This window comes from Megascapheus bottae, chromosome 34 (assembly GCF_031878675.1).
Source record: "Megascapheus bottae isolate mThoBot1 chromosome 34, mThoBot2.hap1, whole genome shotgun sequence".
Classification (NCBI taxonomy): Eukaryota; Metazoa; Chordata; class Mammalia; order Rodentia; family Geomyidae; genus Megascapheus; species Megascapheus bottae.
In genome coordinates this window covers 753,483-776,689 of record NC_143542.1, presented here as the reverse complement: position 1 = coordinate 776,689, position 23,207 = coordinate 753,483, and the positions used below count along the sequence as shown (strand labels likewise).

The 23,207-nt window shown below is 53.8% G+C and overlaps 2 protein-coding genes across 9 annotated transcripts in view; both read right to left on the bottom strand.

The window, feature by feature from the left end:
- Positions 1–1,137: 1,137 nt before the first annotated feature.
- Get4 (guided entry of tail-anchored proteins factor 4) lies at positions 1,138–12,576 on the bottom strand. 2 transcript variants are annotated; one of them, XM_090324059.1, is made up of 9 exons: positions 12,206–12,576; positions 6,838–6,916; positions 6,406–6,487; positions 5,769–5,918; positions 4,294–4,432; positions 3,318–3,458; positions 3,158–3,233; positions 2,993–3,065; positions 1,138–2,162 (listed from the first exon to the last, which is right to left on the bottom strand). In XM_090324059.1, the coding sequence occupies exons 1-9, from the start codon at positions 12,358–12,360 to the stop codon at positions 2,074–2,076; spliced, it is 984 nt and encodes a 327-aa protein (XP_090180185.1). In that variant the 5' UTR covers positions 12,361–12,576; the 3' UTR covers positions 1,138–2,073. The 2 variants fall into 2 exon arrangements, with proteins under 2 accessions (XP_090180185.1, XP_090180186.1); XM_090324060.1 differs by lacking the exon at positions 12,206–12,576 and adding an exon at positions 11,475–11,541.
- A 2,166-nt stretch (positions 12,577–14,742) lies between these two features.
- Sun1 (Sad1 and UNC84 domain containing 1) overlaps positions 14,743–23,207 on the bottom strand; it is a 51,836-nt gene continuing 43,371 nt past the window's right edge. For all 7 annotated transcript variants that reach the window (XM_090324134.1, XM_090324133.1, XM_090324137.1 and 4 more), the window contains 7 exons: positions 22,604–22,715; positions 20,861–21,115; positions 20,559–20,643; positions 19,007–19,122; positions 17,062–17,229; positions 15,445–15,537; positions 14,743–15,245 (listed from right to left, as the gene is read on the bottom strand). In XM_090324134.1, coding sequence (XP_090180260.1) covers positions 15,132–15,245; positions 15,445–15,537; positions 17,062–17,229; positions 19,007–19,122; positions 20,559–20,643; positions 20,861–21,115; positions 22,604–22,715 — 943 coding nt within the window. In that variant the 3' untranslated portion in view covers positions 14,743–15,131. The remainder of the gene's footprint in view (positions 15,246–15,444; positions 15,538–17,061; positions 17,230–19,006; positions 19,123–20,558; positions 20,644–20,860; positions 21,116–22,603; positions 22,716–23,207) is intronic.

Below are 23,207 nucleotides of genomic sequence, written 5' to 3'. Positions count from 1 at the left end.
GTTCCAAGTACAGGACATGACGTGCATGTGCTCACACACACACCTATTCTGCTGCCTTGGCCACCTTAAACCTTTAAAAGAATCCAGAGAGCTGGGTGCTGGTGGCTTATGCCTGTAATCATAGCTACTCCAGGAGGCCGAGATCTGAGGATTCAGGTTCAAAGCCAGCCCACAGTAGGAAAGTCCATGAGATTCTTATCTCCAATGAACCACCAGAAACTACAAGTGGTGCTGTGGCTCAAAGTGGTAAAGTGCTAGCTATCCTTGAGCAGAAACTCAGAAACAGTGCTCAGGCCGAGTTCAAGCACGAGTGACCAAAAAGAAAAAAGAATCCATAGAACAATTATTCCACAATTGGAGGCCAGCAGCATGGCCTACTAAAAAAGTGATTGCTTAGCATGCATGAAGCCCTGGGTTCGATTCCCTGGTACCACATAGAAAAAAGCCAGAAGTGGTGCTGTGGCTCAAGTGGTACAGCACTAGCCTTGAGAAAGCCTAAGGACAGTGCTCAGGCCCTGAGTTCAAGCCCCAAGACTGGCAAAACCAAATCAAACCAGACCAAAGAAGTCCACAATTGGGGAGGAATTACACAAGACAAAACTAGGGTGCCATAAAGAGTCCTTGGTGGTACAGGGTGACAGTGCTGTCTGCCCCCTGGTGGCCACACCTGGCACTGCACAGAAGGAACAAGGGCATGGCCTGTACAGGCCAGGTATGTGTGTGGCCCACACAGGTCCCACATGGCTCAACCACCTGTCTTTTCTGTGCCTAGTGTTAATCCTAAGAAAAACCACAAACAAAACTCGTGCCCAGATGTCCTGCAACACATCACATAGACCCAAGTGTAATGTCTGAACAGGTGTTTCCGCAGCCCCAGCACGGACCAGGGCCTCATGTAGGCCTTTCCCACCCAGTGGGCTGGGCTCTGGTAAACTGATAAATCGTGTCTAAAAAGCCTAATGAGGGGGTCTTGACACTCCAACACTGGCCACTGGGTCCACCCAGGAAAACATTCAGGACTCCACCTCCAGAGCCCCCAAGGCTCCACAGGATGGAGCAGGGCCAAATGGCAGACCCCTCTGCCCACAGCTGCCCCCCACCCTGCCTGAGACCCATTGAGAAAGGAGCTGCGCAGAGCCCGGTACAAAGGATTTATTCAGTCACCATCTGACAGCCTTTGTGAGTTGCGTTTACAGTAAAGCACGCACGCCCGCTGGATTCACTCACAACTCTCATTTTAATTGTGAAAAAATAAAGTGTTTCCCTTTATAGTTCTAGTACCATGGGATAGAATTAGTGACAGAGGGCAGATCTGCTCATTCCTGGTTATTTGGTAAAATCTTAAAATATCAGGCCAAAGAAACCCATAACTCAATAAAAATAAATACTGCATCATCAAGGATGGCATCTCCAGTCCCTTGAGAAGTGGCTGCGGGTTAAGGGCGAGGCAGGTGATAGCCAGGGTGGCCCGCAGGGCTTGTGCACATCGAATGGTAGGGCCTGCGTGCATCTAGCCGCCGCCACCACCCCGGGAGCCCACAGACATGGCCTGCGTGCCCAGCAGAGACGGGAAGGAACCATGATTGCAAACAGCCCATGGGTGAACAAGATACACAAAACCCCACTGTGTGCGGGAGCCAGAGGACCCAGCTTGCCAACAGTGGTGGCCACAGCTCCCCTGGTGCACTAAGTTGCACTGGACACCAGTAAGTGGACACCGGGCAAATGGGGTACAACTTGTCCAGTCCCTGGCGCCAGGCTGCCGTGTCACCCCGCAGCCCTCCCCAAGGAACCAGAGACAGGACGGCAGCGGGGTGTCGCAGCAAGCTCTGCGCTTTATTGTGGGTGATCTGAAAGGACACGGGCGGCCCGCAGGAGCCCGGCCCTTGCTCTCGGTCCTGGCCATGGGGCAGCAGGCAGGCCATGCAGCCCTCAGCCACCATACATAAATAGGGACAGGCTCCACACAGTGGCGCCCGCGCATTGCGGGCAGACACAGGGCCTGCGTCTAGGCCTTGCACGGAAACTGTCCCGGCGGTGCCGGCCGTGGGCGTCTCCACGCAGGCCGGCAGCTCAGTCCAGCTCGATGGGGCTGCTGTCATCCTGGCTCTCCTCCCCCTCCTCCTGCTCTGAGGAGCCCATGAGACTGCTGAGCAGGTTGCCTGCAAGGACAAAGGCCATGTAGGAGAGCGGTCAGCATGCAGCAGCTGGCCGGGGACCTCCCTCTCCCCGCACAGGGCCACGCCATGTCCTGGCTCTCCACCACATAAGGCTGCAGCGCTGCTGGGAAGAGTGGCCACAAGCGAGGGGTGTGCAGCCAAAGGACCCCCATAGCACAGGGTGGATGACTGCCCACATGGGTGTCAGAGGCCACCTAACAGTGCACCGCGACTCCTGATATGACCAAGCTCAGAACCACCCCAGGAACACTACCATATATCCGTGCCTGTGTGCGTCACCTGGCTTGTCGAGGACTGCTATAACTAAGAGGCAAACTCCAAGCCTAAGAGTCACACGCAGAGTGGGCACAGACAGTGGGAGCCCACAGGGACCCCACATGCACAGGGCACAGCCCAAGACACAACTGGGAGCCACTCTCACTTGGAAGCAGCCAGACGTGTGTGTCAGGAGCAAGGGGCTCCCCACCCCTCTAGGGTGCAATGTGTGAGCCATTATTCAACATGAAATCAGGAGGCCCAAGGGGTGGGACAGCGAGGAGGAAGAAAGAACATTTAAAGAATTAGTCAGTCTAGAAGGGTAGCTCAAATAGGAGAAGGCCTAGGAAGCACGAAACCCCAATTCCAACTTTAGCCTTGCCCCTTCCCAAACAACTGCAAGCTTCCAAGCCACTTCTACACGGGGATGGCTGAGAGGGCCTGCTGTGTGTGTGTGTGTGGGGGGGACGCCTGGGCTCCCTGCTGTGTGTGTGGGGGGGGACGCCTGGGCTCCCTGCATAGAGTACAGAGGCAGGAGCGGGTGTGCACGAGCTCACCGAGCAAGCCTCCATAGGAAGACGTCTGCTTGGGTGGCACTCCGAAGAAGAGTTGTCCTATCCTGTCGAGGTACTGTAGGAAATAAGAGCCTAGGTCAGAGTTTCCTGCCCCCTTACCCGCCCCCCCCCAGGCCAGGCCCAGATTGTACCACAGTGGGAGCTCACCTCGTTGTACATCGGGTCCCTGCGGAGGGAGGGCTGGTATTGCTCACACAGTACCGTGAACACAGTCAGCTTGCCACTGCAATGACAGGTGGGCACAGTCTCAGAATAGACAGTCCACCAACCCACCTCCTGACAATGGGCGGACAGACGCAAGACTCACCCATCCACAGCCAGCAGCAGAAACCAGATGAAGTTGAGCAGGGGCTGGACAAAGGGTGGCCCATCCTCGATGGATGGGTGCTTCTGTGTGTACGTGGTGAAGACCACCAACGCACTGCTTTTGTTTTTCAAACAGAGAAACCTGTGGGCGAGAAGCCCCCATGGGCAGAGTTGAGCGGGAGAAAGGCTTCCAGGGGACCCCCATACGGCCAGGACTGCTCTATGTAACTCACAGGTGGAGAGTGAATCTTGGGAAGGGGACATGTGTGCTGGCCGCATGGGTGGGCCCGAGGCCTTTGCCTTCTCCACCCGTGTCTGCATCTGTGCCTGAGGCCCTGGCTTCTGCTGGGAGGTTGCTGCCCAGCCAGGATGCTGGGCCACACGGGTTAAACAACTTCTCATATTTAAAATCAGAGGTTAGAGCCGGGCATCAGTGTCTCATACCTGTCATCCTAGCTACTCAGGAGGGTGAGATATGAGGATCACAGTTCAAAGCCAGCTGGGCACGAAAGTCTGTGAGAATTATCTCCTATTAACCACCAGAAAACCAGAAGTGGCTCTGTGACTCAAAGTGGTAGAATTGGCAGTCATGAGCTGAAGGGCTCAGGGACTGTGAACATGCCCAGAGGTCAAGTCCCATGACTAAAAAAGACAAGCAAAAACCACCAAAACACAAAACCAAATCAAAAGTGAAAGTGTGGCTCAAATAGTAGACACCAGGCTTGAGTGAAAAAGCTAAAAGACAGTGCCCAGACCCTGAGCCCAAGCTCTAGTGCTGGCATACAAAATAAATAAAACCTAAAGACCAACAACAAATGCCACTCTAGGTTCACGGTGGAGTGTGAGGGTGCACTTGGGGTCCTGGCGGACACCCCTAAAAGAAGGTGAGGTTCACGCTCTCAGTTCATGAGCCTGAGCTCATCCTTGTGGTGGGCAAGTCGTGGGCACCAGGAGCCCACAGCCTCCCGAGGACCTACTGTAGCACTGCCTGGGCCACGAACATGTCCACCTCACTGCGGAAGCCACGGGCCGTGGAGTACTCCACCAGCATGTTGGCACAGCCCTCGCCGTCCGTGGAGTGCAGGAAGTGGAATCGAGACTCGCAGTAGTTCTGCTCTGGAGAGGCAAAGGGGGGACTGCAGACAATCTCCGGGGCATCCCACTTCCAGCCCCCTCCTATGCCAACCAGGCCCTAGGGTTGAGCTAGCACCTGTTCCCACCGGCCCAGCTCAACACCCAAAAGCTGTGCAGGGAAGGCCACCTAGTCACAAAGGTGTTTGTGTATGCCAGGTACTCACGTGCTTGCACGTATGTACACACACACCCAATGTATGTGTTCACAGTGTAGAAACTCACACCCCACCTTAACACAAACCTTCAACCATAGGCCTTCCTGGACAGTGCCCTGCATCTCAGGTTAGCAGTACAGATCTGCCTGAGCCTCTCTCCAAGACACTGGGGCATGACAGGGATGGTTATCTCCTGGTCCAGGACCCCTCCTCCTACACTGTCCTCCCACCCCAGGTCCCCAGAGATCTTTCCACCCAGGAATTCCTGGGAGAGATCATAGGCAAGATGTGGGCAAGGATGGGGCTGAATCAGAGAGGCTTGAACAGCTCCGGGTCTCAGGGAAGCTGGGGAGGATGTGACGCCCTGCTCCCAGCAGGACAGGGGGTATGGGCCTCCAGAGGAGACAGGCTGAGTGACAGATCCAGCTCAGGGAGAATGGGGTGCAGAGGGAACAGCTACAGTGCTGACTCCAGGCAGGGCCCAGGGAAGGAGCTGGGCCCCTGTCACAGACTGGCCTTTCAATCAGAGACCGACCCACAAGGAGGCTTGGGGTGAAGTCAGAATGTGCCAGGCCCCCGGCCTCCCTCAGCACAGCTGCTACCCATGGCAGCTACTGTCACAGGCTGAGGGAGGGCCGAGTGGACCGGGTAAACTGCCCTGTCAGAGCACAGAGCCTACGGCCTGAAGCCTTGCCATGACACAGGCCTGTGCCCATTCCTACCTACAACTTCCGATTTCTGGGGTGCCCCATGCACCTTGACTCTGCACACTCCTAGCATTGCCTCCTGCAGGTACAGCTGCCCACGCCCACAGCAAACCCACTGGGAGGATACTCAGTACCCTATCTCCACCAGTTCAACCCCAAACTTCTCAAGCACAGGGGACAGAGCCCCAAACCCCAGGTCATCAGGCTGTTCCAGTCAGAATGAACTCAGATGTGTACTCAGATTCAGCAGGAGCACGGAGCGTAGCCACAACCACTTAGAGAGGAGAGGCAAACACAAGGGGCGGGGATGGAGTGACAGCTTTGAGAGGAGGCACCTGAGCTAGGGCCACATGCCAGGGCTGCGGGGCAGTTCAACAGCTCTGTAGAGGTCGGGTAGCCAGTAAGAGCCAGGTGATCATGTCACCTACAGACCCGTGCCCAGGGCCCCAGGCCTACCTTTCCACAGAGTCAGGGCCAGCAGCTGATGGAGCCGGGGGTGGCCCAGTTTTCCGGAACCCCCACTGGACCACTTCAGGGCTCTGGATACAAAGGCTGCTCGCTCTGGGGAATTGGGGTCCATCAAACTGAACACCCTCGCCAGACTTTCTGGAAACATCACAGACACAGCTCATCCAGGGAAGGCTCCCTGTGGCACCCATGCCACAAGCATGAGCCACTCAATCACCATGCAACCACTAAGGAAAACACAAGGCTGCTGGGTGCACCTGTGGCATTACATGTGTCCCAGGGGCTTAGGGCTGTTCAGAGCCCCGCTCTGGCTAGTCTCCCCTCTGCCGATCCAGGGCGGTGTGCCCGAGTGCCCAGGAAACAATGACACCTTTCTGCCCTCCCTGCCAACCCTGGAAAGGGGCCCTGGCATGAGAGTCTGGATGGGCAGCCAGGTACCAGGCAGCCAGAGCCTCATCTACTGTGCAGGACTCTGCCCTGGGCACTCACCCTATAGGCTTGGCCAGCCAGCAGGCATCACCTCTGGTGCCAGTCCCACCACATCCCGAGTGCAACCACCCACTCTCCTAGCTCTGGAGCCCTGGCAGAGGCCCCATGTGGAGCACACACAGCGAGGACTCCTCACCCAGCAACTCGTCAGCTACGTCCACTTCTGCCTTCTCCAGAGACTCCAACACCAGCATGGACAAGTCTGCGGCACTGTTTTGCTACGAAATGTGCACATGGCCTTGGTTAGAAACGAAGCAGCAGCAGCTGAGTGAAAAGAATGCTGGTGGCAACTCCACAGTCAGCGGCCCTGGAGCGCTGTGAGGGACGCCATCTCTGCAGTGCCACTGGCCACAAATAAAATCAACACCATCCATGCAGCACGCAGTCCTACAACCAGCACTGCAGGCCTGGCCACCAAGGGTCTGGGATGAGACCTTGAGGACAAAGCATCCACAGCAGATGCACAAGGACCCTCTGAGCCTTGTGCTTCCACCCGCCACTCCCCAGCCATTCCCATCTCCTTTCCTGCCCAGAACAGTACGGGCGTCAGACGGGCGCAGAGCCTTACCTGGCCATGACTGAAGAACAGCAGCGCTCCTGAGTACATGAGCTCCCGGGCCTCGGCGTGCTTGCTCTGGGACATGTACCTGCAGGGAGGTGCACATGAGGCTGGGCCAGCAGGCCACAACCAGGACTGCAGAAGGCACTCGCAGGCAGGCTCAGCACAGAGATAGACTTTGTATTAACCCTTCAAGAACTGAGGTGAAGGGCCAGGTGTGTGGCCTAGTGGTAGAGTGTTTGCCTAGAATGCATGAAGTCCTGGATTTGATTCTTCTTTTTTTTTGCCCGTCGTGGGGCTTGAACTCAGGGTCTGAGCACTGTCCTTGGGCTTTTTTTTTTGCCAGTCCTGGGCTTGGGCTCAGGGCTTAAGCACTGTCCTTGGACTTTCTCAAGGCTAGCATTCTACCACTTGAGCCTCAGCACCACTTCCGGCTTTTTGCTATGTATGTGCGGTACCGAGGAATCGAACCTAGGTCTTCGTGCATGCCAGGCAAGCACTCTACCACTAGGCCAAACTCCCGGCCCCCTCCTTGGGCTTTCTTAAGGCTAGAGTTCTACCACTTGAGCCACAGCACCAAGTGGTAGTGCGGTGGTAATGAGGAATTGAACCCGGGTCTTTGTGCATGATAGGCAAGCACTCTACCACTAGGCCAAACTCTCAGCCCTGGATTTGTTTCTTTGGTACCATATACACAAAGTGGTGCTGTGGCTCAAGTGGTAGAGTGCTAGCCTTGAGAAAGCTCAAGGACAGTGCTCAGACCCTGAGTTAAAGCCCCAGAACAAGAAAACAAAACCCCCACAAGCCAGACTCCAGTGGCTCATGCCTGTAATCCTAGCTACTCAGGAGGCTGAGATCTGAGGATCGTGGTTCAAAGCCAGGCCAGGAACGAAAGTCTGTGAGACTCTTATCTCCAATGAATCACAAGAAAACCAAAAGTGGCACTCTGACACAAGGGGTAGGACGGTAGCCTTGAGCTGAAGAGCTCAAGGAGAAAGCTCAGGCTCAGAGTTCAAGCCCCACGACTGACAAAAACCAAACCAAACCAAACCAAAATGAACAAACAAAAAAAAACCCCGGTGTAATAGGAGTCACTGGGCCATCCATCTGAGAAGAGCCAGTCTATATGCCATGGACAAGGGATGCAGGTTCCAGGGTAGGGACCTGGGACAAGGATGCCAATATATGTGGCAGGCCAGCACAAGGCCGCCCCAACAAGCTGCACCCTCGCTGCCTCACCTCACCAGGTCAGAAGACACAGTCATCAGTGAACTCAGTCTCCCAGCACGGCCCCCTCAAACAGGCCATGGAGAAAGAAAACCAACCATAGTGAAACTTAGGCAACACATGCTGTCTTCTGCCTCCAGTGTTGGCAGAAGCAGAGCCCACAGGTGCCCAGAAGCACCCACGGCACCCTGGCCCTGTGTGCCTGCTGCATAGCTGGACTCAGGCCTTGGCACCACTTTTTTTTTGTGTGTGTGTGTGTGTGTATGTGGTTGGGTCATGGGCTTGAACTCAGCCTGGGCACTGTCCCTGAGCTCTTCAGTTCAAGGCTACCACCCTACCCTTGAGCCAAGCCCCACTTCCCATTTTCTAGAGGTTAGAAATAAGGGTCTCAGGGCCTCGGCTGGAGCTCAAGACTTGAGCACTGTCCTTGGACTTTCTCAAGGCTAGAGCTCTACCACTTAAGCCTCAGCATCATTTCTGGCTTTTTTCTATGTATGTGGTTCCAAGGAATCAAACCTGGGTCTTTGGGCATGCTAGGCAAGCACTCTACCACTAGGCCAAACTCCCAGCCCACCTCCCCTTTTTTGCTAGTCTTGGGACTTGAAACCTGGGCCAAGGCACTGGTTTTTTTTGGTTTGTTTTTTGCCAGTCCTGGGGCTTGAACTCAGGGCCTGAGCACTGTCCTTGAGCTTTCTCAAGGCTAGAGCTCTACCACTTGAGCCACAGCACCACTTCTGGCTTTTTCTGTATATGTGGTACCAAGGAAATGAACCCAGAGCTTTGTGCATACTAGGCAAGCACTCTACTACTAGGTCAAACTCAAGGTTAACCCTCTACCACTTCAGCCATAGCTCTACTTCCAGCTTTTTTTTTGGCCAGTTCTGGGTCTTGAACTCAGGGCTTGGATCCTGTCCCTAATCTTTCGCTTAAGAGTAACACACTACACTTAAACCACAGCACTACTTCAGTTTTTTTTCTATTTATGTGGCACTGAGGAATCAAACCCAGTGCTTCATGCATGCTAGGCAAGTACCTTATCACTAAGCCACCTTCCCAGCCATCCACTTCCACTTTCTTTGGTAGTTAATTGGAGACAGTCTTACAGACTTTTCTGACCAGGATAGTTCTGAACTGCAATCCTCAGATCTCAGCCTCCTGAGTAGCTAGGATTACAGGTATGAACCAGCTTCTCTGTACTACTCCCGAGAGTGGCCTGCACTGGGGATGCCAGAGGCAGAGCAGCCAGCAACTCTCCTGCACTCAGGCCAGACACTGCTGAGTATTCTGGAATGACACACAGCAAAAAAAAAAAAAAAAAAGAAGCTCCCAGAGAGAACAGCTCCTGACTGTAGAGAAGCACACTTGGGGACCTCACTTCTTGGCTGAACAACTCAGCTCTAAGTGCTCGGAACCTGAAGAGCAGGGGGGATTGCTGTGACTAAGCCCATGGCACATCCAGGAGTACTGGTCATGCAGGCTGAGGACGGCAGGTCCTCCCCACATGGCGAGGCGCGTGGTGAGGGCTCTCATGCACCACACAATCTCAACTGCTGGCCTTGACCACCCAAAGCTGGCCCACCAGGCACCAGAACTCAGCCCTCGGGTGACACCAAGGCTCCTGAGGATGCAAACCCTCCACAGCCACAGAGGCTGTCACAGCCCAGGCACGGACACTTTCTGTCTAAATGTCTTCTTATATGTACATTGAGTAAAGTAAGGCTACAGATCTTATTTAATCACATTAAGTATACCAAAAACAGCTATCCATACAATTGTCAGAAAGAGCCATGCGGGACACCCACTTTGCATGCAGCAGGTGCTCTGGACCACACCAAGCTGCTAAAACCACCCTGCAAATGCTACGGCCAGTATGGCGGCCAGGGTCACTCTGGTGAAGCTGTCCTCAGAACCATGGAATTTTTGACTCATCTAAATGGTCTCCAGACCTGCAGAACAGACTCCCTGTTTGCCCTCTCTGACTGTGGCTGCGACAGAGGCCAGACAGTTCCTAGGTGACCAGTTACACCAGAGCCACACAGCCAACCTGTGTGGGACACACCCCTGGACAGCCCCACTCTAAAACATCATAGTGAGCCATTCAAGGTGGAGTACCACACAGCACTAAAAAATGACCCACAGAGTCAGCATCTCAGAGTAATTATACAGAACAATTAAGTAGTCAACACACAGAGAGAAAAGTACAGCTGCATCCTTCCACAGTCTAGCTCAGAAGACCCTCACTAGGCTGCTCCCAGGGCGGAGGAGCAATTTTCCTCTGGGGAATTTGTGTCCAAGTCCACCAAACAGAGCACCTACGTCAACACTCATGTCTAAGTAGACAAATCAGCACCTTTTGATAGACGTAGAAAAGTGAGTTCTCCCTGAACTGCCTGCAAGGACACATGGGGCCTTGAGGTGACTCTACATTGACTTGGTCTACTTCACTTCCTAGGTTCTGGAAAGTGCCCCAGGAGCTCCATGGTGGGCAGCCTGCTCACACTGAACAACACTGCAGACCGACAGACTTACTGAAGCTTGAAGCTGACGAATAAGCAGTCACAGAAGGACTAGAGTGAAACATTTCCCAGTGATTTTACTGGGCAAATATCTACTGACTCCAGTGCCACATGAGGGGGCAGACAGACACTGGCCAGCAACAGGGACTGCTGCTATGGGTTACAACTGTCCCCGATGCCTTTAGTTTATTTCTTCCAGTCATATCTGTGGGGCTATCATAACTCAGGCCACATGAAGTTCCCGTCTAGTGACAGCTCCACTCGCATTAAACACCAATAATGGTGGTTAGGTACATGTAACCTTAGCTATTCAGGATGTGGACATGGGAAAGGCTGTGGTTTGAGGCTAGCTGGGACAAAGTGTTAGTGAGACTTCCATTTCAACAAACAAACTGGCACACACCTGAAATCCCAACTCCAAGGAAGGACTAAAGCCCAACACCTGTCCTCTACCTCCTCCCCCAAAATCACTAAAGCCAAAAGAGCTGGCTGTGTGGTTCAGATGTCGAGCACCTGCCTGGCACATGAAAAGCTCTGAATTCAAATCCAAGTACTATCTTCCTCTCCCCACCAGTACCGAGGACCGTCTTCTGCTGGAGAGGACATTGAACAATTTGTAACTTAAAAAGGTTAGCCAGCCTCTTCCTACACCAGTCAACCGGGTTTCCAAACAAGAAACTCATTCAGAACGCAATCACAAAACCAGACACAGCCCCAGCTTGTATTTACAGTGTGGAGATTAGAACCCAGAAATTCCGGAACGAGACACTGCCCCATAGGTCACCTAAGAACAAGAACTAATTTCGCCTAAGCCTACATCAGCACCTCTAACCCCAGGGCTCCTGATCTTGGCCAGAGCAGGTCTGCAGAGATAAACAGGAGGGCTCTGAAAACAGGCCTCACCAGCTGGCACCTGCCAAGCTCTTAACAACAGGTCAAGCTTTAAAAAACTTGAGTGTAGCAGCTGTCCTGATGGGGACTTGGTGAATGAGCTGGGCAGCCCATGCAGGGTGCAAACGGCTTCCTCCAAAGACCCTGCCTTGAGCACACAGCCCATTAAGATGGAAGAGGCCTTGGTGGTGCGGTGGCCAGCTCCACGGCCCACGCGGGGATTCAGGGGCACTTAGGAATCAAGGTTGACCTGAGACCTCCCCTTCCAGGCCCAGGGTGCCCGGCCCCTGGGGGCGCAGGCGCAGCGAGCAGGCGGTGGGCGCTACAGACGGGTCGCTGGGCACGGAATCAGCGTGACCCAGAGCCACCCGTCGTAAAGGGAGACCAGGGAAGGCGAGGCTGGGGGAGGCCGGGCGGGGAGACGCCAGGGGGAGGGGAGGCTGGGGAAGGAGGCGTCCAGGCGGGGAGAGGCGGGCTGGGGAGGAGGAGGAGGCTGAGGAAGGAGGGCTGAGAACGGCAGGCCGGCCAAGAGGGACGCCCGGGAAAGCCCTCCTGGGGACAGAGGGGAAGGGGAGCCCGAGGCTGAGGAGAGGTGAGGCGGCCCAGGCTGAGCGGGCCCCCGAGCAGTGCGGAGCCCGCCGCCCGCCGCCCCCGCTCGGGCCTCGCCGACGGACAGCGGCGCGGGCCAATGGGGGCGCGGGGCGCCGCGGCGCGGGCCAATGGGCAGGGCGCCCCGCGCCCACCTGAAGAAGAGGGTCCGGTACATCTGGTGCGCCTCGTAGTAGTCGCCCTTCTCCACGCTGGCGCGCAGCTTGCCCTCCACGCGCTGGACGCCGCCGCGGTTGCGGGCGCCGTTGCGGGCGCCCTCCTGCTCCGCCATCGCCGCCGACGCCGCCATTGGCCGGCGCTCCGCGCAGAGACTGACGCTGTCGCAGGCGCGGTCGACAGCGCCTCCCGGCTTCCGTCCCCGCGGCCGCCCGACGCCCTCTACGGTGGCCCGGAGAGCCCGCGCGCAGGCTGTGGGCGGGCACGCCGCGGGCGGCACGTGACCAGGGGCGGAGCCTTCGCGGAGCCCGCGGGCGGCCGCGTGCGCGGGGCGGGGCCTCTAGCCCTGGGCCGGGCTGCGGGCGGCCCCGTGAGCGCGGATGGAACCCTCGTGCCGAGGGAGCCCGAGGGAGGTCACGTGAGCGGGGCCGGGACGACGTCAGCGAGGGAGGGCACGCCCCGGGGCGGGGCCCTGCTCACTCCACAATGAGGGCGCACGCGATCGCGGGGCTCGCCGGGAGACGGCGCCGCGCCCCGCCCCTCCGCTCCCGGGCACCGCCCTCCCCCGGGAGAACCCCCTCCCCGGAAGCTCCCACCAAACTTCCGGGAAGGGCGGGGCACGGGGCTGGGACCCTGAACCGGTGAGAACGCCCTGGCTTGGCGGCAGCTGGGAATCCCGTGGCAATAGCCGGCGCCGCGGGAACGACTGTCCAGGCCACTGGTAAAGCAGGCGACGGAAGGGACAGGGCCGTCTGGCCGTGGGTCAGAGCGGGAGGCCTAGGGGACTGGAGGCATGGGTGGAGCTGAGCGTGGGCGCCCTGCCGGATGGGGTCTGAGGCTCGGGTTCCGAGTGGCATGGAAGCTCGGGGGGAGGACGGACTGACACACAGGAATCCAGGCTCAGAAAGGGACTCGCGGGTGAGCGATGTCACCGTTAGTTTGAACTGTCACCTTGTGATGGCCTGGCAGGGACAGGCTTCACTACTGAGCAGTGCTATGATGCTAGCTAGCTAGGACAGCCCCCCAATAACCAGCGTGGACACTGGTGGCAGGCGGGCCAGGAGTGCACACAGATTGGGCACTTGCTCAGAGAGCTGGAATGGTAACAGGTGGACTGGGGCAGGGAACAGGGAGGGCCTTGGATAAGGGGTCTCCTGTAGTTACACCAGATTGTGAAACCACTGGAACAGGAACACTTAGGATTGAAGATGTCAACATGGACAAGGAGTTAAACCACCATCACTCAATTTATTTTTTCTTTTTTGATCAGTTGTGGGTCTTGAACTCTGGACCTGGTGCTGTCCCTGAGCTCTGCAGCTCAAGGTTACCGCCATACCCCTTGAGCCACAGCAACACTTCTGGTTTTCTGGTGGTTGGAGATAAAAAGAGTCTCATGGACTCCAGTGCCTGGGCTGCCTTTGAACGTGATCCTCAGATCTCAACCTCCTGAGTAGCTAGGATTATTCCTGGCTTCAATTCTTTAGAGTATTTACAAACATTTAAAAACTGGGCAGCTATGCTGCGTAGAAACCAGAGATTCACAGGAAGCTCAGGAACAGCCAGGGGCATCCCCCACATGAGGACCAGGCCTCTATAAGCCAGGCTCTGGGGACCCTTCCCTTATTCCTAATGGCTCTTCAAGTTAGGTGCTGGGGATGGAACCGCACATGTCTGCAGGATTCGACCCACAGAGACTCATCCCAGCTGGGAGCACCTAGTCAGCTACTCTTAGAAGGGGCAGTGTCTCTGGATGTCAGAGGATGCAAACCCAAGTCCCTCCCCACCCCATGGGCAGAGATAAGACTAAATGAGAAAAGAAATACACTTTATTATTCCTTTGAAATACCACATGCACTTTTAAAAATTAAAACTCTTTATTTAAACATCTCAAATAGCATCAATTTGGTGGCAGTAGAGGCACTACCAAAGACAAATATTCTGAAAAGCATTTACAAAAATACATTGCACAAAGTCCTATCTCGCATCTTTAAAAATAAATATTCAAAATATCTCCACCCCCAACCGCAAAATTGTGTTTTATCTAGGAAATTCTGCCTTATATGCAACCTGCGGCCCATGAAGGTCTGTGAAGGCCAGCATCCCATAGCCTGAACCCCCACAACTGGCAGGCACAGCGAGGTGTCCACTGTGGACCTGCTGCATGAACCAGTGAAGCTTAAGAACTCTTAAGGTAAAACTAAGTGCCTTGCAGGTATCTCAGTTATATAAAGTCTGCTCATAAAATTGCCCAAACATTAAAAATTATAACCACACTGAGTCTCAGTAGTGTTCACCAGGTAACCCAGTGCGCAGGGCTGGTAGAAGGTGGCCACAGAGTGCTGGGCACCTTGGTGTCCAGTGGCCCCTCAGCAAACCTACCAGAGGGTGACATGTCTTGGTTTGTGTTTGAACTGTGCGTGGATGTGGGGGGGGGGGGGAGCCTGATGGTCACTGTCCCCTTTAGGGTCACACTCACTCCAACTTTCACCAAAACCTGCTAGGGGCCCTGTGGTACACCTCAGCCCCTTCCTATCTGGCTTGCTGTGAGGAGGGAAAGCTCTGAAGGAGGGGCTCAGACTAAAGATTTGGTGACAGTTTTCCCTGAAAGAATATGGTTTAGCAGACAGATATCTGCATCCTGAAGTGCTTGGAGCTGGGCAGAGCTAGGGCTCTGCCAGCTTTACCCAGTGCTGCTCCCCGGGGTTGGGAGACAACAGCTCCATGCTCGGAAACAAATCCCCAAAACAGTGAGTGTGAGTGAAAGCCATACATTCAAAAGAGTCTGCAGAGACCTGCACTGGGGCCCTGCAGACACTCGCTACCACCTAGGCATTTATTGACAAGGAGCTGTGTTCCTGTCCCATGAGGCGGCCTGCTATATATACACAGGTATAAAGCAGATCTCTACTTGGCAGGCTCTCCATGGACTCGGAACCGGTACAGGCAGGTATACTCCGGGTGGCCCCAGTTGGACAGGATCCGGAGTTCTACAATCTGGAATGTTCTGTCCAGCCTCTTCTGAAATTGAGGGAGGTCTGTTCACTTCTGCTCACCAGTCCCATGTCTTCTCCCCGCCCTCCCAGGTGTGGTACTTGACAGCCTGGCTACCTCACAGGCAATGAGGGTGTAGAGAACTCAGGGAACCCCAGGCAATCCAGGCAGTCCTGTACCCCATGAGTGTGGTCCTCACCCTTCCTGTTGGTCCATGCCCACTTACCGGTGTATGGAACATCTGCAGCGACTCCCCATCTTGGTCATAGGTGAACTGGCCTAGTAGCTGCCCCTCTTCCTCATACTCACTCTCCAAGCCCTGAGACAACACCAGCCAGTCAGTCTGCAATACTTTCACTACCCACCCCACCCCAAGGACAGCCATGCTACCCAGTACTGCCCAAAGAGTGAGATAAGCAAAGAGGACTAGAGGTATGGCAAAAGTGGAAAAGCACTTCCCTGGCAAACACTAGGCCCTGAATTCTAATCCCAGCACAAAGACAAGACAAGCCACCAAACCAAAATAGCATTATCTCAACTATACTTAAAAACAAAACAAAACAAAACAAAACAAAAAAAAACAAAACAGGGGGCTGGGAGCATAGCCTAGTGGTAAGAATGCATGACTAGCATGCACAAAGCCCTGGGTTCCATTCCTCAGTACCACATACACAGAAAAAGCCAGAAGTAGTGCTGTGGCTCAAGTGGCAGAGTACTAGCCTTGTGCAAAAAGTGTCCGAGGACAGTGCCCATGCCCTGAGTTTAAGCCCCAGGACTGGCAAAAAAAGAAAAAAAAATAGGATCTTGCTATATTGTGGTCCAGGCTGGGCTCAAAATCCTTCGACCTTAACCTTCCCTGAGCTCTTCAGCTCAAGGCTACCACCCTACCCTTGAGCCAAGCCCCACTTCCTGTTTTCTAGTGGTTAACTGGAGATAAGAATTTCAGGTCCTCTTGTGCTGGGGTTGGCTTTGAACCTTGATCCTCAGATCTCAGCCTCCTGAGTACTAAGATTACAGGCGTGAGCCACCGAACCCACCCAGCTTCAATTACTTTTGTAAAGGGAAAAAAAGAGAGACTAAAAACTAAACCTAATGGTGGCTTTCCACAGGTCCTGGGATTATGGGTGATCTATTTCAAATTCTTCTATAAATTTTAAAAGAAAATGGATGAAGCTGGGCACGGTGCTCACGCCTTTAATCCTAGCTACTCAAGAGGCTGAGTTCTGAGGATCATGAGGTTCAAAGCTGGCCTGGGCACTAAAAAGTCCATGAGACTTATCTCTAAGTGGTGCTATGGCTCAAGGGGTAGGGTGGTAGCCTTGAGCTGAAGAGCTCAGAGCCAGTGCCCAGGCCCAGAGTTCAAGTCCCATGACAGAAGAAAAAAAAAAGGCTGAAGATTATCAATTGCCAGATGTGAGGGTCACACCTGCCATCCTAGCTCCTTGAGATGAGCACTGTGGCAGGCACCCATCATCACAAGCTATAGAAGAAGTACAATGGATAAATCAGGAGGCACACCTGTCATCCTGGTGACACAGGGAAGCACAAACAGGAGGATCACAGTCCAAAGCATAAAACAAGGCCCCAAATAGAGCATGTTCAGAAAGCGTGGGGCTCTGATGACTTAAGCCTCAGTACCACCAAGAAAAAAGGATGTAACTTGCAGGCATTCTGTCATTACATGAAGTTCCTGCCTCTTTGCCCAGGTGATCACCATGTACCTGTAGGTGGCTTCATGAGAAAATCGGGTGTCTTCCAATTACCAAGTGGCCAGGGCAGAAGGAAGCAGGGATGCGGGGAAGTTCCCAGAGGAAGAAGAGGATTGAGTGAGGGGTGCACTCACGTAGACCGCGAAGTCCTTGGGGGCACTGGAGATGCTGCCCGTGGGAGACAGTGTCTTGGGTATGTGCTCCACAGTGAACGTAGTTGGGTGAATCAGCATGGAGAGCCGTACTACCAGGAACCCCTGGGAACCTTTGAATGCCCAGCAGTTCCCTGGGTAAATGTCAGGCTAGGGAAAAGAAAAACACAGACCCTCACAACTGGGACAGGCCCGCAGACACTGAATCAACAGAATCGTAACAACCAAGGCCTGGTAATGCTGAAATAAAGACATTTTGAATGGTAAAAGCTCATGAAGCCAGGCAGGGTGGTACACCCCTGTAATCCTAGCACACTTGGCAGGCTGAGGCCAGCCTGGGCTACAAAAAGATTCTCAAAACAGCAAAAGAAACTGAAAACCAAACACGTCATGCAGGCTGGGAAAGACTTTTGCTGTGTGCAGGTCCAAGTCTGTGTTAAGGGTGAAGAAGCGTACTTTAGACACAGGACTCTGTGTACGCAGAAATGGAAAGTAAAATCACTTGGTGTCCACTCCTTCCCCTTGGACCGCCAGCCCAGGAAACTTGTCTTATCTGCTAGCAAGCCAGCTGATGGCTGGGAGCCCCAGGTAGCATCAGAATGAGGCTGATTACCAGGACCTGGGCCTGTGTCATGCTGCCTCCACCAAGCACCAAGGCTCAGAGGATGGAAGAAAGGGAGGAACTCGGGGCAGCTACTGGAGGAGTGGAGGGGGCAGGAATACACGCTGCCTCCTTCAGGTGGATCTGATGCTCCCCTCCCCCGTCAAGTCCAATCTTCCTATATGTGAGCATGAGGTAAGAGCTGAAAATCTGGAGTTTGAAATGTGGCTCATGTGGTAGCCCGCCAGCCAGTGGACAAAAGTGTCAAATGCTGGGTTTGCATCCTGGTCTCAGATTTTTTAAAAAAAAAAGCCTGGGTCGGGAGTTTTAGCTTAGTGGTAGAGTGCTTGCCTAGCATGCACGAAGACCGGGGTTTGATTCCTTGGTACCACATACATAGAAAAAATCCAGAAGTGGTGCTGAGGCTCAAGTGGTAGAGCTCCAGCCTTGAGAAAGTCCAAGGACAGTGCTCAGGCCCTGAGCTCAAGGCCCAGGACTGACAAAAAAGAAAAAAAAAAAAAAGCCTGAAAATCAGCAGTCCCATTTCTCAGGTCTGAGGGGACAAATCTGTATTAAGTCACAATTAGCAGGCAAAAGCCTATTCACTGGTCCACTTTCGAAACCCCAGATTTGATAAAGGAAATTTTCCGACTCAAGTGCAGGACAGACGCTGGAAAAAGCAGCTGTCAAAATAACTACCACTGCCTGCTATACATACTGACATTTGGAAAAGATGGATTTTTTTTCTTTCTTTTTAGTTTTTTCAAAATTACAAATCCTGGGTATAAAGTTCTTTCCTGACAATAACAATAAATCACTTTATGTTGTGGAATCTTCCATGTAACACTTCAAGCATGGATGATCTAGGTAGCCAAGCTGAACAATAGTGTTCCCCTTCTAGAGTTCCCTCAAGTTGGACTGCGTTTACCCACGGACAGCTAGCCTGTGGTGTTCACATGAAAGGGATTCCTGGAAGCTCCTTCAAGACAGCATTTAGCCCTGAAACACAATGCATATGCCCAGTGATTTCAGTTCTTCCTTTTAACTTAAACAGGATGAAGCCACGGTGTGTCTGAGGGCAGATCCCATGAGGCAGACTGTACCACAGAGACCTTTGTGCCAGGGGTCCAGTGCTCTGTGCTACATGCTCTGTGCTGGACCACCTGAGAGTGCCAGGCAGTGGAGGCTCTGCTTCCCATTGTGGGGCTGTCTTCCAGCCTGTTCAGGACTCCTACATGTCCTGGTACATGAAGGGCCGGCACGGAGGTGCATGCAACCTGCATCCCCACCCCCGGGGGACAGGGCAGGAGGGTGAACGTCACCCACCTGGATTACCACGCGGGGTGACTGGGAGAAGTACCACAGCGGGATTCCAAACAGGCTCAGCAGTGCTGTCTTGGTCTCGTAGGTCTCCGAACAGCGGGTGCTCAGGATGCTGCCACCTGGGGCGCAGGGACATGGTCTGTCCATGTGTGGAACTGTGCCAGTGTTCACTGTCACACCAGCCACACTCCCATAAGGGAGAGCCTGGTATGTGTGGTGTGCTGTGGAGGGGCTGCGGGTGAGGTACTCACTGTAGCTGCCTATAAGTGCAAGGCCCTAGGTTCAAATCCTAGTACTGCCTAAAAAAAAAAAAAAAATCTCCTGCCAATAATGTCAACTGCTAGGGACAGCTGCTCCAAATGACTGTTTGCTGCTTTCTCTGAATGAGGATTCCAGTCCCAGAGTGCTGGTGCTAGCTGACAGGCAAGTTTTCCAGGGCCTACCCCAAATGATAAGCCACTCGGACAGCTCCCACAGCAAGGAAAATGCCAGGAGTAGGAATAAGTTGGCAGTGATGGCGCCCCCAGTGTCGCACGCTAGCCACCTCTAAGCTGCATCTAAAGATGGTGACCTTTACAGAAACAAGTCTTGTCCACCCTCCACAGGAGCAGCAAATAACAAGTGGCAGCTCCTCAGAGCCTGTATTTTAAGAAGCAATGGTGGCTGCAGGTGTTGTGTAGAGTGATGCCTCAGCACGCCACCTTCCTCGTCTCTGAGAAGGGGCAGGAGGAGCTTCTTTCTAAAGAAAACAAGGTGGTCTTGATATAGATGACTGGTGTCTGGATTTGTGAACCACTGACTTCCCTCGTGCTCAGAAGCGTCTCTGGCTTTCTTGGACCTGACAGTATTCGGGAACAGCTGTGGGCCAGCCTCATTGGTCACTGGGGTTCTTGAAGAGTGACACAGAAATCTGACAAGACCAACATGTCCTTGGTAGCAAATGACTGTCCCAAACCACTGGGTTCAAATGTTATTAAATGCCTCTAAGCTGAAAACAACTTCCTAAGTTTATGAATTTCAAAATAGGCAGCCAAAAAGACATTTTAGATGAAACATACGCTGGCCCCTATTGGCATTCAGAGGAACACGGCTGATCCCGGTCCCACCCTGGGCAGGGAGGCAGAGGTGGCCCACCCCAACCATGATCTTTGGAGGTAGAAAAGGACTGGGCTCTAATGGGGCCAGACTTCCTGGGACACCACATCAAATAGACTGTCCCTCAATTTTCTGTGCCACCTCTGGTGGCAGTGTCTTCACTGTGCTGGCCTTCCCACATTTCTGTAGAGTGCTCCGGGGGCGGGGGAGGGGGTGCAGCTCTAAACCCACCGTCAGTGTTCAGAACCTCAGGGTGTACCCTGTGAACATAGGGCTGGCACACCCAGGCTACTCAGGCCTCTGTCCAACAGACAACTGGCCAGAAGAGAACATTAGGGACTCACATTATGCAGAACAAATCTGCCCACAGGCTGGTAAACATTCCAGAAGGTTCTTCAGGACTTTGCAGTTCCCCCCTCCTGCCAGCAGGGGATCACCCCCTCTGGTTGTTCTTACTCACCACCAGATTCCAGAGCGAAGTCCACCATCCCGGTCTTATCTTGGGAGTAGAGCTTGAGAGCATTATTCACAATGACACGGGCTTGCTGGACAGGGGACCGGAGGCCCAGCCATCAGGTGGAGAGAGAGATCCCGGGTTAGTGCTGTGAGCAGAGGCCAGGAACCTCACCCACGGAGGGGGCATGCATGGACCACTCTAAACACGCACCCTTCAGCTCAAACATGTCACACCAGGCCTATGGGCCGGAAGCACCTTTGGATGGTGAGTGTGGAAGCTGGCTGGTGTCTTGTGTCTCCACTTACCGCTTCTGTGATGCCTGAAATCCCTGCCTCAATCACGGCTGACACAATGGCTTCAGACGTCGGCGCCTGTCCTGTCACTGTGATGTGGTGGCTGATGTTCCTCAGCACCTGCAACTCCAGGTCTTGTAATAACACCCGCAACTCATCCTTGCTTACGAACTGAGAAGAAAACTTCTGTAGCAGCCACTCGAGGGAGCCACCATGTTGGCTCTCTGAAAACATGAGCTGGATGGTTTCTCTGACCCGGGCATCGACCTGGGGGATGGATGTCAGAGGATGGCAGGTGAGTGACTGCCCCTGGACCACCTCACCACAGCATCTCACTTTTGTGAATAGGTCTGTGCCAGTGCAATACAACTTTTCCTTTGTGTTAAACCTAGGAACACCTTCAAAATGCCAGCACACGAAAGCCATTGCAGAGAAGCTAAAGCAAGAGGGCGAGTGCTCCTTCTAAGCCACTGCTGCTGCTTTGTGCTCCCCACCACACATCCCCACAGGCCAGGCAGAGGGGAGTGGCAGAGGCCCTGCTCTTCAATACACCTGACCTGATAAAAATAACCTGTCAGCTCAGTGCTGGTGGCACTATCCTAGCTACTTAGGAGGCCAAGATCCAGAGAATCAGGGGTTGAATCCAACTCAGGCAGAAAAAAAACCCAAAGATTTCATCTCCAAAATAACCAGCAAAAAGACAGGCTCTAAGTGGCAGTCTACATGCCTGGCTAACAAGCCCAACAAGAGCATGAGGCCCTGAGTTCAAACCTCAGTACTGGCACAAACGAACAAGCTTAAGATGAAACATGGATGCTGACCAGGTCTGCATGCACAATGGTTCAGTGTCAATACTTGTATTGACACTTCTACAGTGCCACCCTGGCCAGCAGCATTCCCCGCGGGCATCATTCCTCCCTCATGTGGACGGGGGTGGGGGGTAGGTGTGCTTAGCAGCTGGAGGTTCTTGCCAGCAAACTGCAGGGCCCAGCTGAGTCTGCTTCAGGAAGAAGAGACCCAAACACCAAACACCCTCTCCTTCCCCGCCCCCCCTCACCCCACCATCCTTTTGTGTCAAGTCTGTGGTTTGGTGCATGGAAGCATGGGAAGATGTGCACCAAGGGTTGCCTGTGGCACACAGTCCAAGTGGGGAAAACTCAAGGAACAAAGAACTGGCTATTTTGAAACTTTAAGAACGTGGTTGTGTGCTTGAAGGATTAAGGATCCAGTACTTGTACTTTGGGGGGGAGGTCAGGCAAGGAGGGATGGGAAGGAGGTGTTCTTGAGGAACCCCACTGGCAGTGTCTGCCTGGCATGTGAAAGGCCATGAGTTTAATCCCTAACACCACAAAAACAAAAAACCAAAAAGGCCTTTCAAATTCAGGTTAAAAAAGTTTTGAGGGGCTGGAAGTTTGGCCTAGTGGTACAGTGCTTACCTAGCATGTATGTTCCATTCCTCCGTACCACATACATAGAAAAAAAAAAAAGCCGGAAGTGGTGCTATGTCTAAAGTGAGAGCTCTAGCCTTGAGAAAGCCCAAGGACAATGCCCAGGCCCTGAGTTCAAGCTCCAGGACTGGCAAGAAAGGAGAAGGGGGGAGGGGGAGAGAGAGAAACAGAGAGAGAGAAAGAAGGGGAGAGACGGGGAGGGAGAGAGAGAGGAGGAGAAAAGAAAACAAATTGAACACCTTGACAGACCCAGGTCAGACACTGAGACAGGTAGCCTGTCACTCAAAGGCTGCCCTCAGGATCCTACCTGCTCACAGCTGGCCTTCAGACTCTGCCAGTCCGACAACTGTGATCTCAACATGCTGAGCTCCAGCTCCAGACGCTGCACACGGGACAGTAAAGGCTGCTCCCCTGCCTCACTGGAAACCAGCATCAGAAAGGGAAAGTGCGTCAGTGCCCAGTATGCTCAAAGGACCCCCAGAAATCAGCACAGCTAATTCCTTTACATTACACTCAAGGCCTCAGAAATGAGACACACTTAGGAGTCACGTGAGCCAATCTAAAAGCCTCTGGGCATGACATAGACAGCTGTGCTGTACACATGGCAGTTTGTTTGCTAATTCTACTTTATGGGACCCCCCCGCCCCCCGCAAACAATGAATGCCCTCCACATCTACACTTGGGGATCCACACACTGGCTCACTGAATCCAGTTTCATGGAGCATGGCTGTGGGAAGTGTGAGCCCACATCACTCTGGCAGACACCCAGGGTGCCAGGTTCCCTTTCGTCACAGCACTGTAGCCAGCCACCAGGATAACAGGAAACTAAGAGGCAGAGGCTGGTACACCCCGGGGGAGCGGGGTTGCGGGGAAGGCAGGCACGGGAAGAGAGGACCTCAGCAAGCAGGCAA

Coding starts and splice junctions, on each gene's coding strand:
- Get4 (XM_090324059.1), bottom strand. CDS start 12,360: ATGGCGGCGTCGGCGGCGATGGCGGAGCAGGAGGGCGCCCGCAACGGC. Junction 6,917..12,205: donor TACCGGACCCTCTTCTTCAG/GTGGGCGCGGGG, acceptor ACCTCCCTGCAG/GTACATGTCCCAGAGCAAGC. Junction 6,488..6,837: donor TGTTCTTCAGTCATGGCCAG/GTAAGGCTCTGC, acceptor CACATTTCGTAG/CAAAACAGTGCCGCAGACTT.